Source organism: Varroa destructor, unplaced genomic scaffold (assembly GCF_002443255.2).
Source record: "Varroa destructor unplaced genomic scaffold, Vdes_3.0 BEIS01000004.1, whole genome shotgun sequence".
NCBI lineage: Eukaryota > Metazoa > Arthropoda > Arachnida > Mesostigmata > Varroidae > Varroa > Varroa destructor.
In genome coordinates this window covers 22,118,213-22,134,885 of record NW_019211457.1, presented here as the reverse complement: position 1 = coordinate 22,134,885, position 16,673 = coordinate 22,118,213, and the positions used below count along the sequence as shown (strand labels likewise).

At 36.9% G+C, this 16,673-nt stretch overlaps 1 protein-coding gene across 12 annotated transcripts in view; it reads left to right on the top strand.

The window, feature by feature from the left end:
- Window positions 1-933: 933 nt before the first annotated feature.
- Window positions 934-16,673, top strand: part of LOC111250276 (uncharacterized) — a 77,618-nt gene continuing 61,878 nt past the window's right edge. For 4 of the 12 annotated variants that reach the window (XR_015326084.1, XR_015326085.1, XM_086986584.1 and 1 more), the window contains exons 1-3: window positions 934-1,223; window positions 8,790-9,011; window positions 14,327-14,407. Coding sequence is in view for 10 of the 12 variants with exons in the window: in XM_086986584.1 (XP_086842710.1) it covers window positions 8,790-9,011; window positions 14,327-14,407 (303 nt within the window). In the remaining 2 variants the exon portion in view is untranslated. Of the gene's footprint in view, window positions 1,224-6,408; window positions 6,524-8,789; window positions 9,012-11,948; window positions 12,194-13,683; window positions 14,070-14,106; window positions 14,207-14,326; window positions 14,408-16,673 lie in introns of those variants that run through there. The other 8 variants (XM_086986585.1, XM_086986586.1, XM_086986591.1 and 5 more) reach the window with 8 other exon arrangements.

The window sequence follows — 16,673 nt, the reverse complement described above, 5'->3', positions numbered from 1 at the left end:
TTTGAGTATACGGACACAGTGTTTACCTCTCAACAAATTTCTCAACCAGTCTTTTTGGAAGCAAAATACGTGTCGAACGGATAAATTAAGACGAAGTTATACGTTTAATGATATATTAGCGTGAGCAATGCTAATGAACGTCGTGATGTTTCTGAATGGTCCTGTTTTGTTTTCAATCGAAAAAAATAAGAAGTTACTATCGTTGGTTCACGATCAAATAAATCAGCACTACGCTTGACGCAGAAACAAATTTTTCCCTGTACGAGTAAAAATATTTGACAGATAGGTTTCATTTTCTACGTTTCTCTTCCCAAGAAAGAACTATGTCATAAAAAAGTCAGTCTAATCTGTTAACATTAAAGGGTCGATTTAAATCGGACACAGCCTGCTACTCCAATACTATCAGTAGATAGACATATAGATAGATTACATACAAATAAAAAACGAATGACTAGAATATCTATGATGTATATAATGCGCACCCGATAATGAGTGTAATGAAATTTCTATTTTTGGTCAGGAAACAAGAAGAAATCTAGCGATTCTTGTTCAGAGAGATGTAGCCGCATGGACAAAGGGGTTTAAATTGCGAACATACTTCACAAACCAATCATGTGAACTTCTGCTATGGGCATGTTACACGGAATAATTGTGGAGTCATTCTGAAATACATATTATTGAATTACGGTATTATTTAGAAGGGTGAATAGTATTCTAAAATAAAGCACTGACTCAAAGATATATTGAAACTATCCAGCAGTTTAAGAGATAACTCTGCACGTAATATGCAAAACATATTATATGCTTCCGTAACACATTATAATAAACTTGTTTACCGGCCATCACCTACTATCTGTGCCCGTTGCCCGCAAGGATTTATTACTGTAGTGTTTCGTTGTCATGGCGACGCTTTTACCCTCCCTGAAAGAACTGTACCGAGATGAATGCAGGACACCCATTCTTGTACTGGTTCACTATTCACTATGGAATGACAGTTGATTCAATACCGTTGTCCTGCATTTGTCTGTTCAGTCAAATTCGACCACGACCGGCCGCACACATTGTTCTGAGATCACCAGAAAATCTTTGATAATTTTGCCTTTTTGGACCACGTTACGTGCATTATTGTCCGCGGCTACATGAAGTGAAGCGTTCTAAATAGCGCTCTATCACCACTCATTATAGCACAGGGGCACGTAAATCCCTACTACAGTACAATAAAGGTGAGCTTATAATACTGTGAAACGGTTCTGTTTCTATTGCCGAAGTTTCTATTATTCGAATGTAAGGGCTGTTTCGACCTTGCAGAGGATTTCACAAGTTTCCAGCATCAAGAGGCGAGTAAAACTCGGAGATTTTGTTTATTGTTGTTTCACAACTAAGACATTTGACGGCCAAAACTATTTATGTGTTAACATAATACATCAATTGAATAAAAAGGTCAAATATATTTCATTATAATTTTTATTATTAATATAATTATTATTATTATTACAGAGTATCAATAAAGTACTAGATTTAACAAGGATATATTCTGATTAAATGTACTACGAAAGTGACTAACGCCTATTAAATTTGGCACAGCTTGATACAATAGAATACAAAGGACTGTCAAAACATTTATTAGAAAGAACGTTTTTTAAGTCAAGTAAAACTATTAAAAACGTATCAAATGTGTTCAATGGTCGAAAATGCGTACACACATCTCTCATCAGCAACTATTGCGGTGTTTACCTTATGATAAACGTAGTAGACAAAGCAGATTTTTTTTTGCTTTTTCCGATCTAGTAATTACTTTATTGTGTAATAAATTATGAATGTATAGTAATACAAAGGTGCGCAGAAGAAATTCATTTGTCTCAGTCAGAATTTGTCATTTTTATGTTATGAATTACCCAATCATATTCCTGTATTTCGTGTGGTTTTAAAAAGTCTGTATGTTTTAATAAACGTGGGAAATGTGTAACATTTTTTAAAATTTCTAGTTCAAATTTCGTTTTATTCATTATTTATATAATAAATGGCACTTTGCCTTATTACACATTTTAGTGGATTATCTTGCTGTTTTAGGTTTAATTCTTAAAACGAAATGAGGCAAATAATAACGTTTGCTTTTTTTGAGACAAAACAGGAATAATTGTTACATGTATATTGCGTAATTGCTGCAGATCGTTAATATGCATATTTACCTGCTTATATTGATTATCGAACAACTTTTTTACAAAGAAGCTTGCATCCAGACCTCAAACGAATAGGTATTTGTTGTTTTCTGTGTGGTTTAATTTGAACGACTATCAGGGTTATTCCATTCGGGTACCCTGTCCCTGCATCCAAAAGTTCGAATTATATTGGATATTTCTCAAATTTATAAGTTTGTATTTGGCATGGCTTCTGTATTTCAGCATCTTACTTTTCAATGTCGTTTTTTTGCGAGCTCTTTTAAAAAAAAATAATTTAGCGCAAAAGTTGTTAAGATGATTTTTGTGAGTCTTTGACTTTGTCGGTTCATGCGTATGTGTTTGGCGACGATTTTGTTTTGGTATATTCATTGAAAAATTTAATTACAAATAGCGTTTTAAAAAGACCATATTGTTTAAGATAGACAAAGAAATCAAAATATATTGCCCAACAGAGGCAGCCATATGTACTTTAGGTAAAACATTCGACAAGCATAGTAAGGCTCGCAATAACGAAAAACAGCACCTAAAACCTTTCTGGTGAGCGCAAGTTTTTCAACGGTATGACTTCGTTGCTTACAGTCCAAACGCGAGTTGTTATTTTGGGTGGAGTCATGTAGAGGCTAACGCGGTATGAATTTACTACTAACCGCTCACACATTTTTCTCGAGCAGTCTCAAATGTTAATCTGAGCTTGAGGCTGCAACTCAACTAGTTGTTCAAAAATTGTATCACCCACTTCTGCTTTCCATTTTTTCTATATTCACCTATGATGATCAGTATAGTTGATATGAATAATCGGTTGGACTTTCATGGTGTCATTTAAAAATATAGAACTAAATATGAAAATATGAAATAGTATATCTAAGCCAAGCTTAACTTATTAATTGTTAGAATGAATTCTCTCTTACCGTTTATTATATAATTTATATGTGCTACGAATGGGACAGGAGCAGTAAGACTTTATGTGGTTGTAGACAGATCAAGTGTCAGTTCAAGTTTAGTAGTTGGTTTAAAATTTTTAAATTACGATTATTTGAAGTCCTCCATAAAAAATATATTGTTTTTTTCTGCCTTCACAAGTGATCATAAATTCGCCGAAGGCTAGCAGCATAATACATCAGTTACATCTGACACAGAGTCTGCTGCTGGTGAGGACAAAGACAAACTACTTGCAGTAATTTTACTTCAGTGATAAAAGAAGCTTAAGGAAAAACGGTTGTTAATAAAAATATTTTTTTTAGCAAAAGTTTGGCATTCAGCTCACAAAAATGTCATCTATTGTTAAATAAATAATTGTAAGATAAAGTAGTTGTCTGCCATTTTTATTCAAAAAGATAATATTTTGTTATTGTAAGCATGAATATCTTGATGGAAACCAGTTTAATAATAAAACGAATATCATATTCTTCGTTCGGTATGAAAAAATTTTAATCCCGGAAAGTAGAGTATTTACTATAATGCGTTTCATTAGTGATTACAAATATGTGTGGTGCATTGACCTCTAGTCTGTCACAATATTAGGTGGTCGAAAAGAATCCTGGTAAAATATGCGGATCCGACGTGAATGGGGTCATCTTTGGGGTCCTCGGTGCTTTAAGTAGGTGGTGGCCTTCTGCTCAAGCGTTCGGTCCAAAAGAACAGGTCTAGCTGGATTTTCCGGTGTACTGTTGACGACGATTTCGAGTTGTTCATACCAATCTATCAAATATTATATTTGTATATATTATCACATAATACTCTATAGTAGTATATGTTCACATAATATTTCGTTTGTAGGGTTGGGACAACATGATAACAGTACGTATCTGATCTAAGATAGCAGTTTTTAGATAGCATGGTAGTATTTCACCTTTCGTAGGTCAAATCCGAGCGGCCTAGTAGCCTTGAATTGAAATTCAAGCTTTCTATATCTTTCTAAGCTATTATAGTAACTTAGCGCCGTAAAAATACTTTTTACCTACTCAGCAAATAAAATGAATCTCATACGTCAACTGTTTTACCTACATATATAGTTTTTGGGCAACACACGCGTGTCAACGAATATGGGCAAGGGTTTTCAAACTTCAGTTCAACGAAAGTTACGAACTGGGTTTGGGACATAAAGGTTTTTTATTGGTGGGTCAATCTTACGTGTTGGTTGCCTTTAGGTAACGTAATTTGATCTATTATAGTATACGATCAGCTTTAATAGTTTTTAAATCTGTTTTAACTTACTAGCCGTATCTACTTCGATAACTCAAGCAAAATCAAAACTTGACCGCGAGCTTCTACATATATCTAAAGCATCCCAGACCAAGTTGTACCTATCAAACTATGCACTGACAGAATGCACAGAAAAATTATGATGTCGGTACCGTTGGCAAGCTAGGTACTATAAACTTGGGGACACAAAGGCATCAATAAAATCGTATGATATTGCTCGGAGCACTGATTGCGTCGCTCAACTATTAGTTGATAGATAGACAACGCCATTGGTGTCATTTCTACATGTTGCGCATTATTCGTCCTTTTTGTTTAACATTGTCGATGATTGCGCATATTTCCAAATCAAATTATTCGAATAAACATGAAGTTTCTTGCATCTCTGACTTGTAATGACAATGGCATTCCTTACTCTCGCCTGTGATCTGTCGAACAATCGTTATCTGGCCCGACGATGTTCTAGTGAACTGTTCTTCGGGATTTTAATACTGCGTTTTCTTGTGTTCCACTGGGTTTGCCGCTGCAGCGGCAATGTGTCGTATCGCCCATATATGCGATTAGTAGAATACGGAATATATGGCATTTAATACTACGTAAAATCCACGCTGTATGATTAAAGCACAGAGTCTGAATATGTTGTGTGACTCTGTTTAAAAGCATACGCGTTTCTTTGATGTTAATTCATGGGTTCTATTAACATTGATTCTGCTTGATTTGAATTATCGTGTTGTCGAGTTGTTGCCCTCTCAGTTATGATCTATCTAAGGCGATACTGTTATTCTCCTTCTGTTGCATATGTGGCAGGTTTCCTTAATGATAAGCTCAAGTCTTATAAGTGATGCCAGGTAGTCACTTTGAATCTGGTAATTTGCAGTTCGTGCGCTAATATTTTCTGGGTACTTTGGCTCTAAGTCGTTTCAAATACCAAATAAAGGTAAAAAAAATGCTTCAAAGCATCGAATAAGAAGCACCTTGCACATTCTTTGTAAATTGTTCTAAGTAGGCGAAAATTCGAAGACCACAGAATGTAGTATAATCCTTTATGAACCCTTTACGAACGAACAACAAACCGAATAAAGATTGAGCTGGGTGTGATCTTATTGGCATACCAAACTCTTCTACCTTTTGTGGTCAACACAATCGTTGAAGAAGGAAATGTGTGGCTAGCCTTCATTTTCCTGGAACTAAACGGCATTATCCATATTTGGAAGATCTAACGCGAACAACTCAAAGCTTTCCAACATACAGTGAAAACATCTGTCATTTATTATTACTTTTCGGCCGTCGAATTATCAGTTATTATCGTAAAAAACATGTGCAAGCACAATCCGCCCTTGACTGTAAACCGCTCTGTGTTGGAAACTTAACACCCTTATGTTTTTAAGTATTACAGCCTACGCTTTATGGCTCTTTTCAGACTGCTTACTGTTTCGGATATAGCATTTTAATAAAGAATGCACTGTAATTCTACCACATTTCTCTCACTCGTGCTATCCGTCTCCGTCAACTAAAGAAGCCCCATTCCTTTCTCTTGGAGCTTAATACTCGGGTGCTATAGTAACCACGGGCGATAGAAAACCACCAAATCCTTTAGCAATTTTCTCCTTGTCTTTTTAAATATATATCTTTATATATGAAGGTCAAAATAATTGTGGAACGCTATGAAAGATTAACTAAAATTTGATGGTTTTAGAAGTAACGTCTAAAGCTTTTTTTTTGTTTTATAAATAGCGATGCAAATAGTGACAGTTTATTATAAGATAAGAAAGAGAGTATTTGCGAAAACTCAATTCCAGGATACGTGGAACCGGCCATTAAGTTTGGCGCTAACTGAGGCCATTTTTGTGGACTGTTTCACTTTTCCTTTTTAAAAATGTACGTTATTATTTAAACATATGTCTACAAAACAAATGTATTGCAAAAAAGATTACTTTCAAACTTAAATTAGTACTTATAGCTTTGCGCACCTTTCTGAACGCCCCAACATAAGAATAAACATGTTCGTGTCCGTCGTGTCAATCTAGTTTATCAAGCACGCGGTTAACTTTGCCGTAGTCAGGCCCAAATCTGCCTGAGCTCAGAAAAATAATCTTGCCTTTAATCTCGTATGTTATTCGTCGGCTGCCACTGCTCGTCTAGTCGTAAGTGCAGTATTTGTGTTTTCTTGATTTTCGAATGTTCGCTTTCGTCTAACTGCTATTTTTCCTTATTGGCTTCTGTGGTGTTTTTTTTTCAATATCTGTTCCTATCTATCAAGCAACTTTGTTTGGTCCTACCAAGGCTGTTTCTTTTTTTTCTTTAGTTTCTGCATTGAGCTTTTATCATGCTACTTGCCCTTCATTGTATACTTCATTGTATGTTTTGGCCTTCTACACAACCAGCTAGAACTTGTTTTCTTGAGCTTCAGCGCCTTTTTGTTCACACCAATTAATGGTTTCTCAGTTTGGTGCCATCACTTCTATGCTCGCATCAGTGCCTCTAATGTTTGCGGCTTTCCTCACTTTGTGTGTTGCTAACCTCCCAGCAGCAATTTAGAGCTTGAATCACTAACAGTAGGTTTCAATGTACAGCCAGTACAAACGGAGCCTCCATTCAAACACGTTTATCGGTCTCTCATTTAGTTTCGATTTAAGTACAGTCACCTTAAGTGCCAACTTCCAAGTACTACTGTGGACCTGTTACTACCGACAGCAAAATCGATAGGCTTTTCCAAGGTGGTATATTCAAAAAATTGGCTAAGATATTTGCTATGTAGTGGCTCGCACCTATTTCCTATTATTTTTATTATCGCACTTCTTATTATTTTTGAACCTATACGTTAAATATGCTTGTTATATTGAACAAAGTCAGGCGAAACGTAAAAATATATATGTATATATATTTATATATTGGCTGATCGATAAGGTATCGACCGTTTTTGAAGAAATTTTGAAAAATTGAAGAAAACATGTTTTAAGTTCCAAAATAATACTACTAAACTGAATGTGCGCCATATTTATCGACAGAGCGTTAAAATCCCATCACTGTAAAATTTATGGGATTTTCGGGAAAAAATTGTTGAAACTAAGTTAAAATCAGTAGGGTAGTTCTGCAAAAACTGAAATAAATGATAGTTTGACGGTGCAGGATCCCGGCTAAACGGCGGATGCATCAAAATTTTTCACCCAGGTTCTTGCAATTTTTACTGGGTAGCTAAAAATGTGTATGGTTTGGCATCTTCATGGTATAAGACGACGCCTTTTTTATTCGCTAGTTTTGGTTGATTTTTCTCATCTTATCAGTTATTGACAATAAAAATCCAAATCAGTCATTTTACTAAAGGACAGGATCTCATAGTGTACGTACTGTTTCCAATCCTGCCAAGCACGTCATCTTCTTTAGTGTCAGTTTGGGCTTTGTTACAGACCGCAGAACATACCGTTTTAATTTTCTTTACACATAATTATCGTAAAATGATCTACTTTTCATCATCCATAATCAATTTCTTCTGAAACGGCTCGACTTTATTGTGTTCCTGTGGAACTTCACAGAGAGAAATACGATCAAATAAATTCTATTGCGTTAGTTTTGTGGTATCCAGTCATCGAGATTTTTTTATAGTTAGCTTTCTTCAAATCATTTAAAACTGTTTGATGGTGAATACTTAGTTTTTTTTGCTATGTCAGAATTACTATTGTCTTGGTTTTCTTCAACTTCTTCTGTAACTGGTCGATTCTTACTAGAAGTATCGAACTTTACTGAACAAAATTGAGCAAAATGTCTTTGGACCGTGCCTTCTGTTAACACATCCTGATTATAAATAGAATAATCTGTTTAAGGGGCTGGACACCATTTGTGCCCTTATTGCAATAAAACTGAAAAATATTATGAATTTTTCCAGAAATTTCATTAATTTTCAAAACATTCTGTCTCATATATTAATAAAAACATTCCAACAATTTAGTGCATCTACTATTGCCAAATACAGATTTTAAATGATACCAACGCCAAACCGATATTATTTATATTACCTGAGATATGTGACTCTAGAGCCATCTAGCTAAAAAAAAATAATTGATACTTCTTCGACAACCCAAAATATGCATGCAAATTGACCCGATTTGCTACAGGCATCACAAATATGCTACCCATATATCAAAGAACTAAGCACACGCCCGTGTATTTCATGAAAACTGGGTGTTGAATTTCTTTGCTTTGGGATTTGTTTTAGCAACTACGCATTAAAATATAAACTGTGCGTATACGTGGAAACCAAAATAGAAGCATATCGGACAAAAATGTGAAGGCTCTCGGTAGAGACATAGAGAGGTAACACTCCTTTTGATTTGGATAAAATACAGCTTCCTTGCTTTTTTATAATTATTGTATATGGAAGTGTAATTTCCTGAACACTTGGTATATTCTCAGATGCCGCTAAGTGATCAAGCGGTGTCCAGTTCTGCGCAAGGCACTGCTAAATACCCTGCGACAAGCAGGTCTCAGCAAACCTTATATGACTACTGGAGAACGCTTTTAATGGAAGAGGAACGTAATGCTGTGAGGAATGAACGACTACTGCGTAAATTGGAAGATATTGAACAGAGGACCAATCTTCTTTACCACAGGACAGAGAGGCTATCACAACTCAGGGTTAGTGACACCTCTTGTTATATTTGCTCACATAATAACAAATGTATAAAGAAACATACAACAGAAATTATGATATTCACTTTATAAGCAAAAAATGATGATTTCACAATGGTGATAACCTTGAGCGTAGGTTTTGCCTTAACAAGGATATTCTTTATTTACTTTTGGAAAGAGTTCTTGGCTTGTGGCTTATCTCTTAGGAGAATTAAATCTGATAAATGCTAGTTTTTTTAAATGTATAGTGCTAGCGGAGCTGGCAACTTTAATGAACGCGAGAGTACAGAAAATTAGTTGTTTAAACCGGTTTGAATGGAGTCTGTCTTGTTTAGAATTAAGATATTGCAGTTGGCAGTAATTAGCTTCCCTACCACGCATATCGCCCGACTTGTAGGCATATCCGAAATACTACGAGCGGCATATATCGATAACAAATCCAGTAAAAATTTTTATATGACCTTGGAAGTTAAAGGCGATGGGGTTGTTCTCGGTACATGCGAAACCAACAATGGGAGCTAACGCGATTTCCCTGAATCTTGAAGGAATTTTCTTTGCGGCTGCAAAAGTACGTTTTCCCGTGAAGATTGACACACACCTGTGGGTACAAACAGGAAAAAACAATTTTAGGTTGCAAAAAAGTTTTCCAAGGCCGCTACTCTATGTCTCTAGAATTAAAACGGAATATCCTTTCGGAAACACTGTCGTTGACCGAATTCGGCACCGTGTTTTCAAATTCATATTTCCTTCCATACAGCCTGCTGATCGCATGCTTTTTAATTAATTAACTTAAGTAGGCTGTCTGCGGCTCAACTCCGATGATTGGACTTGTCTCTGCCTGTATCTTTGTTCTTTAGTTCTCCATTCCTCTTTAAAGCTACTTCATTTAACAGGCTGATAGAAAGGAGTGGCTTGGTTACCATGCTGGGGTTACTTCGGTTAGATCTCCCACTTAACCAGACGAGCTGATTCTTCACACAGAAGCGTGTCCTACTCGTGTATTCTCTAAATGTAACCCCAAAGCACCGTCCAAGACGTCCCCCATGCTTCCTAAACGTATCTTGATCAGGCGATCTTTTTCCTCCAAAATCGCTCTAGTCAAGGTCTCCTTTTATCTTAGCACCGGCGCGGTTAAGTAACGTAAAATGTGTTCCCGGTTAAGGCAGTGACCGCGGTCGTGCCAATAGTGCGATACGCTAAGATAACTTTAACGCTATTATTCGGGCTTTTCATAGTAACTCCTTAGTCGTATTGATCATGAATTCTTGCAAGGTTTAGAGGAGAGCCCAAACACCGCAGTCGATTCCACGATTGTCGTTAAAAGCTTCCTCTTTTTCTCTCTAGGTCCGTGAAAGTTTAGCAAAATCCTGAATATTTCTAGAGATACCCTGATCGCTCTTGCCACAACCTGTCTTTTACGGTATACTCCCTCCATCGGGTGATCTAACTGAATTTCTAAATATGTTGTCGTTGTAGCAAAGCTTATTCTCTCATTATCCGGTACCAATGTACGTAGCAAATATTTCCTTCTGTCAATGCGCAATATGGATTCCGATTTCGTAGAGACCAATCGTAATCAACAGTCTTTCATCCATATCAATATTTCCGCGAGCGTTTGATTGGCTCGTTTACTCCAGTGTTCTTATTCGTAAGTGACAGCTTGATCATCTGCGTAGACAGAAATTTCTGCTTTCAGCAGGAGATATTTTTATCACAGGACTTCATCATACACCAGGATTTACAGTGGTAGACCCAGTATGGACTCTTGCAGGATTACATCAGTCACAGGGAAAAATAATTTTCACGTTGTCTTCCAATCTATCCTCGGCAAAGCATCTTTAACGTTTAGAAGACCCAATAAAAAGGATCTCTTGAGTCTATTGTATATTCTTTCATTTTTCCGGCCCTTAAGAGGATTTTATCAATGATCGAAAATGCGTATCTGTGTGCTCTATACTTAAGCTGATTATCGCTCAAAAGTCCTTTTTCTTTCACCAACGTTCTGAACCTTTGCTCAATGATAGCCTCAGCGCACTTTGCAAGTGTCCCTAAAAGATATAGGTTGTAGGGTCAATTTCTTGTTGGAAATAAGCACCATCTCCCTTTTTTCTCTTGAGGAATAAACTAAAGACATGTGTGACCACCACAGCCACCATGTGCAAAAACTTGTTCAAAAACGTTCTCGTGACTCTGATTGGGACTATAGAACCCTTACCTAGCTTAACTCGTTAATTTGCTTGTAACACCTTTTTCGCATAACCAATTGGATGTTTCTGCCGGAATTCTGATCGCTAAACTTGGTTCTATTAAAGAAAAGACGGAATAAAAACAAGGATTTGATCATCCTTTCTTCCTGTTCTCTCTTCCTGTTTGCTTTTTCCGTGGGAAGCCTGTACGGCTGATCTCACGGATCTTCTTGTATCTCCTCTAAAAGCTCATTTCCAACAAGCCGAATTGTTTGTTTCAGTCAGCCTCCTAAGCTTTTCTCTTTTTTGCGTGTATTCGTTCAAAACTGCCTGTAACACCTTTGGGTCTCTCCTCATCTTATTCTGTTTAACTTTCTTTTGATACCGCTACATTCTTTTCGCTGTGATTCAATCCCCTCCCTCCACCAGTAGCCGAGTTTTCATTTTGGATTAATTGAACTTTTTGCACTACTAACATATACTAGGAGCTGGTGTAGGTGCCTCTTGTTTTGCGTAATGCCGCGTTCCTGTACTTAGCGATTTCTAACTGCCACTGCTTCTTCCGTTTTCAAATATATCAAGACTAAAGCAGATCGATTGCGGAATATATAGTGTTGTCATCGCTTAGACCTTCTTCCAGCACCCTCCAACCGCTAAGGCAGTCCATCGGTCAACCTTTCACATCGTAAGATCTGCGAAGAAAAGCCCTGCGTGATCTCGAAAGGTTATATATAAGACCCATGTTGGGCGTAGCCGGAGTTGTGTAGCCATATACTCTAGCAACTACTGATTTCTTTTTTCGATCCTAAAAATTCTCCATGCTTCTAATACCGCGTATAATGGTGTATTAACCATTAAAACACTTCCTACTTCATTTATCAATTCTGTACAGGCTGGATTATTTATCTCGTCTAAAATTTTGTTTTAGTCTTCTATAGTCTCATTAGGACTTGAGTACAAAGAGTAGTAGTCTCGCGATAGGTTTCCGAGCTGTTACTCATGGTAAGTATTTCCCTATTTTTTATGCACGACGTGTCGTCAAAATACTAAGTTATATGATTGTTCCGTAGGTCAGCGTTAAGTTCACTAATAATTAGGAAGTCAGCCCCTTTTCCCGAGCTAGGTCCTCGAGTAACTAGTGAATGGTTTTGCTCATGTTACAATTTAGCTAGACCATCCTAATTATTGTTCACTTGTCCTAGAATTTTTTTGTTCCGCTACTACCGTTGGGGAAGAAGTTACTGCGACTTTTCCGCTGTCCGATTTTGTCTTAGGCTTTCATGGTGTTTCGAGGTCATCGTCTCTAATGACCTTCTCAAAAAGAGCGGGTACTGTAGCCCACGTATGTTTTTTGAAAAAATTAGCAAGTGGTTTATGAAAACCATTTACCTGAACTCGCCTGCAAGTTTCTTTTTCGATATTTCTTTATAATTTAGACAGTTTGTAGAATATGCAGGATGATCCGCCCATCCATAGTTGTAGCTGTAGGGTTTATTCCTACACATATCCTGTTAATCCGCATCGGTGACATTTGTTCACTGTGATATCAGGCTAGATCACTAAAGTATCCGTGCTTAATATTTTTATATCATTGTTATACTTTCTTTTCCTCGAGATCCTTTATAAGAACTTGAGGCGCTCCCACGCATGCATCTTTTACATTGATATTCACTTCACTCTTTCGAAGAATTTTAGTCCCTGTGAACTCGTGTTATAACGAATCCCGCCTTGGCTTCGTCAAAACGTCATCAAAGAAAATATTTCCGTAAACATGCCTCAGTATTATAGAGCTTGAGGCAGTGTCGCATGTCCCCTTAGTAGACCACAATATCAGCGATCTTTCTGAAAACCCCGTAATTTTCTGTACTTACAAAACATGGTATCGAGCTCTTAAATACACGTTCGGACCAGCGGCTCATTAAGTTAAAGGGTTCGTTGAGAAGGCTTCCAATTTTGGTTAGTGAGGCCTTTTGCCTCACGCGAACTGCAACCATTACTGTCATTCGCAGGGGATACCAGTGCGTATATCAAGTTCCGACCACCTTGTAGCCATTCGAAACTACGACGTTTGAAATTATTTATGAGCCTCAACACGTCACGTGTTTGGTTTGGCAGACCACTTGAACGATTTAAAATAATGACCATTTCCTATGAGGTTTTAATCCGCGCTATTGTAAAACAAAACAGGTTACCTAAGAATAATAATAAATTGCCCCAATTCTAGTCTATAATGCTAGTAGCAATAAAATGGCGATTTGTATTTGTCCGACCGCACCTCGCGTTAAAATTGGCGCTAGGCTCGAACCGCTCGTCTGCCTGTAATCGCGGCGCTAGAATTTATTAATTTGACTAGAAAAATATTGGCAAGTCGCTAATCTTACTACTTTGGGTTCCAACTCAATCACGAGAACGCTATTTTCTTTGAAGGTACTTAGGCAAAAAAGCACTAACAGCTCAAATTCCATTGATTTTCGGGCGCTTGAGTGAGACACGCGCGGTCTTTACAGCACCGAAACAGGACCTATTGGCCACATACTGGCGAGGAGATTGCCAATCTCAGTTCATAATTTTGAAGATTTACAGATTTACGTCAAGCAAGAGGTTCTACGAGGTGTTACTGTTTGCAAATCTGTATACTGTAAAACGAAGCTTTAGAATCGGTCCCACGGGCTTTGGACAGCATCAATACATTAGATATACGCACCTTGGTAAACATCAACGCCGTCATCTCAAAAAGCTGTTGATAAGGGTTCGATTATGCGTTTGATGGTCTATAAGATATATTTAGTGGGCCACTTCACACACTCAAGTGACAATACTCAATTCATATCTATGAAAGACGGACTGTTTGGATTTCAAGCTGTTTTGCTAGGCTTAGGTGAACCGTACGCATAGGCGAATCGCTGTTAGATACGAGGCACAAACGGTTACATCCAAATTTACCTTGCACGATTGATATTTCTCAACAATAATTGTTTCTGAATGTTTGCGGCCTTACTTTTTCATTTCTAGCTAGTAGGTAGTCCTTTCAACAAGCTATCTATATTCAGGTCAAACGCCTCTAGAAAATCTAATAGGTTCGTTTAAAGGGCAAATATAAATAAACAAACTAATATTGTTTAATTTCTTTCTCAGCGTAGGTTCGCGGAAATGCTTCGGCAGCAGTATCTCAATGATCCTGATTTCAAATACGAGGATTATCCTTACATATTTAAGGTACACACAGCTGATTTATATACGTTCAAACGTTTTAACTTTTACCTTTGACAGCTATATATTTTGTCAGACAGTACCATATAAATTAATAGGTAAATATTTGAGAGAGAAGTAGTGTTTGCTTTAATCAGACGATACTTTTAACTGTATCAAATTTAAGTATGTTTCCTAAAATGTTCGTTTCATATTGAGAAAGTTTTAAAAGTGAAATTTAAAAGCTATCATAAAAAACATTTTCTAGGATCTCAACTTATATAACTATACAATTGCTACAAAATCTAGCGCTGCCTCGCATAAGTTCATAAAAATAGATCTACTAAAAATTTGTTAACTTGCTTTTTTATATCTACGAAGGGCCATTCGTTAAATGAGTATAAATGAACATAACTGTACAAATATATTCCTATTCTGTGCTGATGTGCTCTGTTTCTTCACGATAGAATCACAAAGAACGAGGCGCTAATTTGAGGATCTTCCTCAGGGGAAACTAAAACATTTGCAGTTTTGGTGATAATCGAGTTTTGAATATTTTTAATTTGGCGTAAATATGCGTATATAAAGAAGTGTAGCTGCTGTTTGCTTTCGTTCAAAAGCTCCTTCTTATTTCAGGTACAAGTCCCTTAAATGGGAAAATTCGTGCACAAAATTGTATTTAACAGCGATGCTTTAAGAGTGTAGTACATATATAATCTTTCTACGATGCATCGGCCTTAGGCTTCGCTGCCGGTCCCATCGGCATAAAATTGTTATACTTATTTAACGATATTTCGATTCCGAAGTAGTCGGATGCAAACAATAGTCTCATCCTGGTATATAATGTATTAAGTATTATAAATTAAATAATTGGCAAATAATCTAAAGTGAGGTCGCTCCGTCCCGGCAGAGTGTCCATAGCTAATTTCATTACAGTATTGCCCGCTAGATTTGAATGTTCCGGTCTGCGTGGGTGCTCGTAACTAAGACTGCGGTCCTATCTCGTATATTTTATAGTTTACATATCTTTTAAATACTTCAACGTCGATGGAATTGCGCAAAGCAGATTGTATATTATGCTCTATGTTTGTTACTGATCAACAAAATTAACTTACTGTTAAACCTTTTTTTCTAGTGGTTTCGTACTGGCCTTTTAAGATAAATAGTCTGTACCTCCAATAATGACTACACAAGATCCAGTTATAACTGTTCAACATCATTATAAGTTTAGTTTAGACTTAACATGTCTATTAAGGTGCCTGGAATTATTTGGTTAATTAGAAATTTGGATAACTCTTAAGCTGTAGTAGACAAAGTTTAATCAATACATTCGTCAAGCCTTTGGCTGTCTACTACTACTAGCACATGGATTATAATGAGAGAATTACAAAGTTAGAAGCAAAAGTTTTTTAGCGCTGAGAGCGAACGCTCAGTGATTGTGTATGTGTTTCCGGAAAGTGAAAGCATTGAAAATAAGAATGTTAAAGCAAAGTCGGGACAAAGAGGCCTTAAGTAAAGCATAGTTTTTTTCTAATGCAATAATGTTAAGAACGAAAAGTGAGGAGACAACGACAGACCTTAGAGAAGCCCTTGAGCAAAAAAGGGTATTTACAACACGGTCCTTATCGGTTCAGTATGGGACATCCTTAACACGTGTTACGAAATTTCACAAAAATAACGAAGATGAAGGACAAAAGCAAGAAATTATTTCTCCACAGATTGAGTTCAGGGTAGGTAAAAACACGTATGGTGTGTTCTAGAGAAAATTTGCATAAATATTACCTATTTGAAGCATACTGTTGGCATAATGGAGACACAAGTGGGTCTGTGCCACTTATTAGATTTAGGCGAAAGAAAAGCATGAAATTAAAAAAAAATCGGTGGTAGTGCTGAATGAAACCGGGCGTAAACTAGCTTCTGAAAAACCTTATAAATGTAATTCCTCATAAATGCGGAACGCGACAATCGATAGCACGTAGTGTGATTACTCGACAAAAATGCACAACCAGATGGCCACGCATTAATCGCAGTATGAATCGAGACAAATAAAATTCAGTGATGGCTTCAACTCCCACATTCTCCGGATTTAAGCCCTGTGATTTCCATTGGTACCTAAAAAGGTACGATCGTTAGAGTAGCATATCTTACCGTCGGTTCTCTCAAAGAAGCTATAACGAGATTAGATATGGTAACGTGATTTCAAATAGATAGCTGTAGAGAGGCTCCCATATTAGTGCGTTAACGTCGACGTATGAACAATAAATTGGAGTACATCTCCTACATATCAAAATAT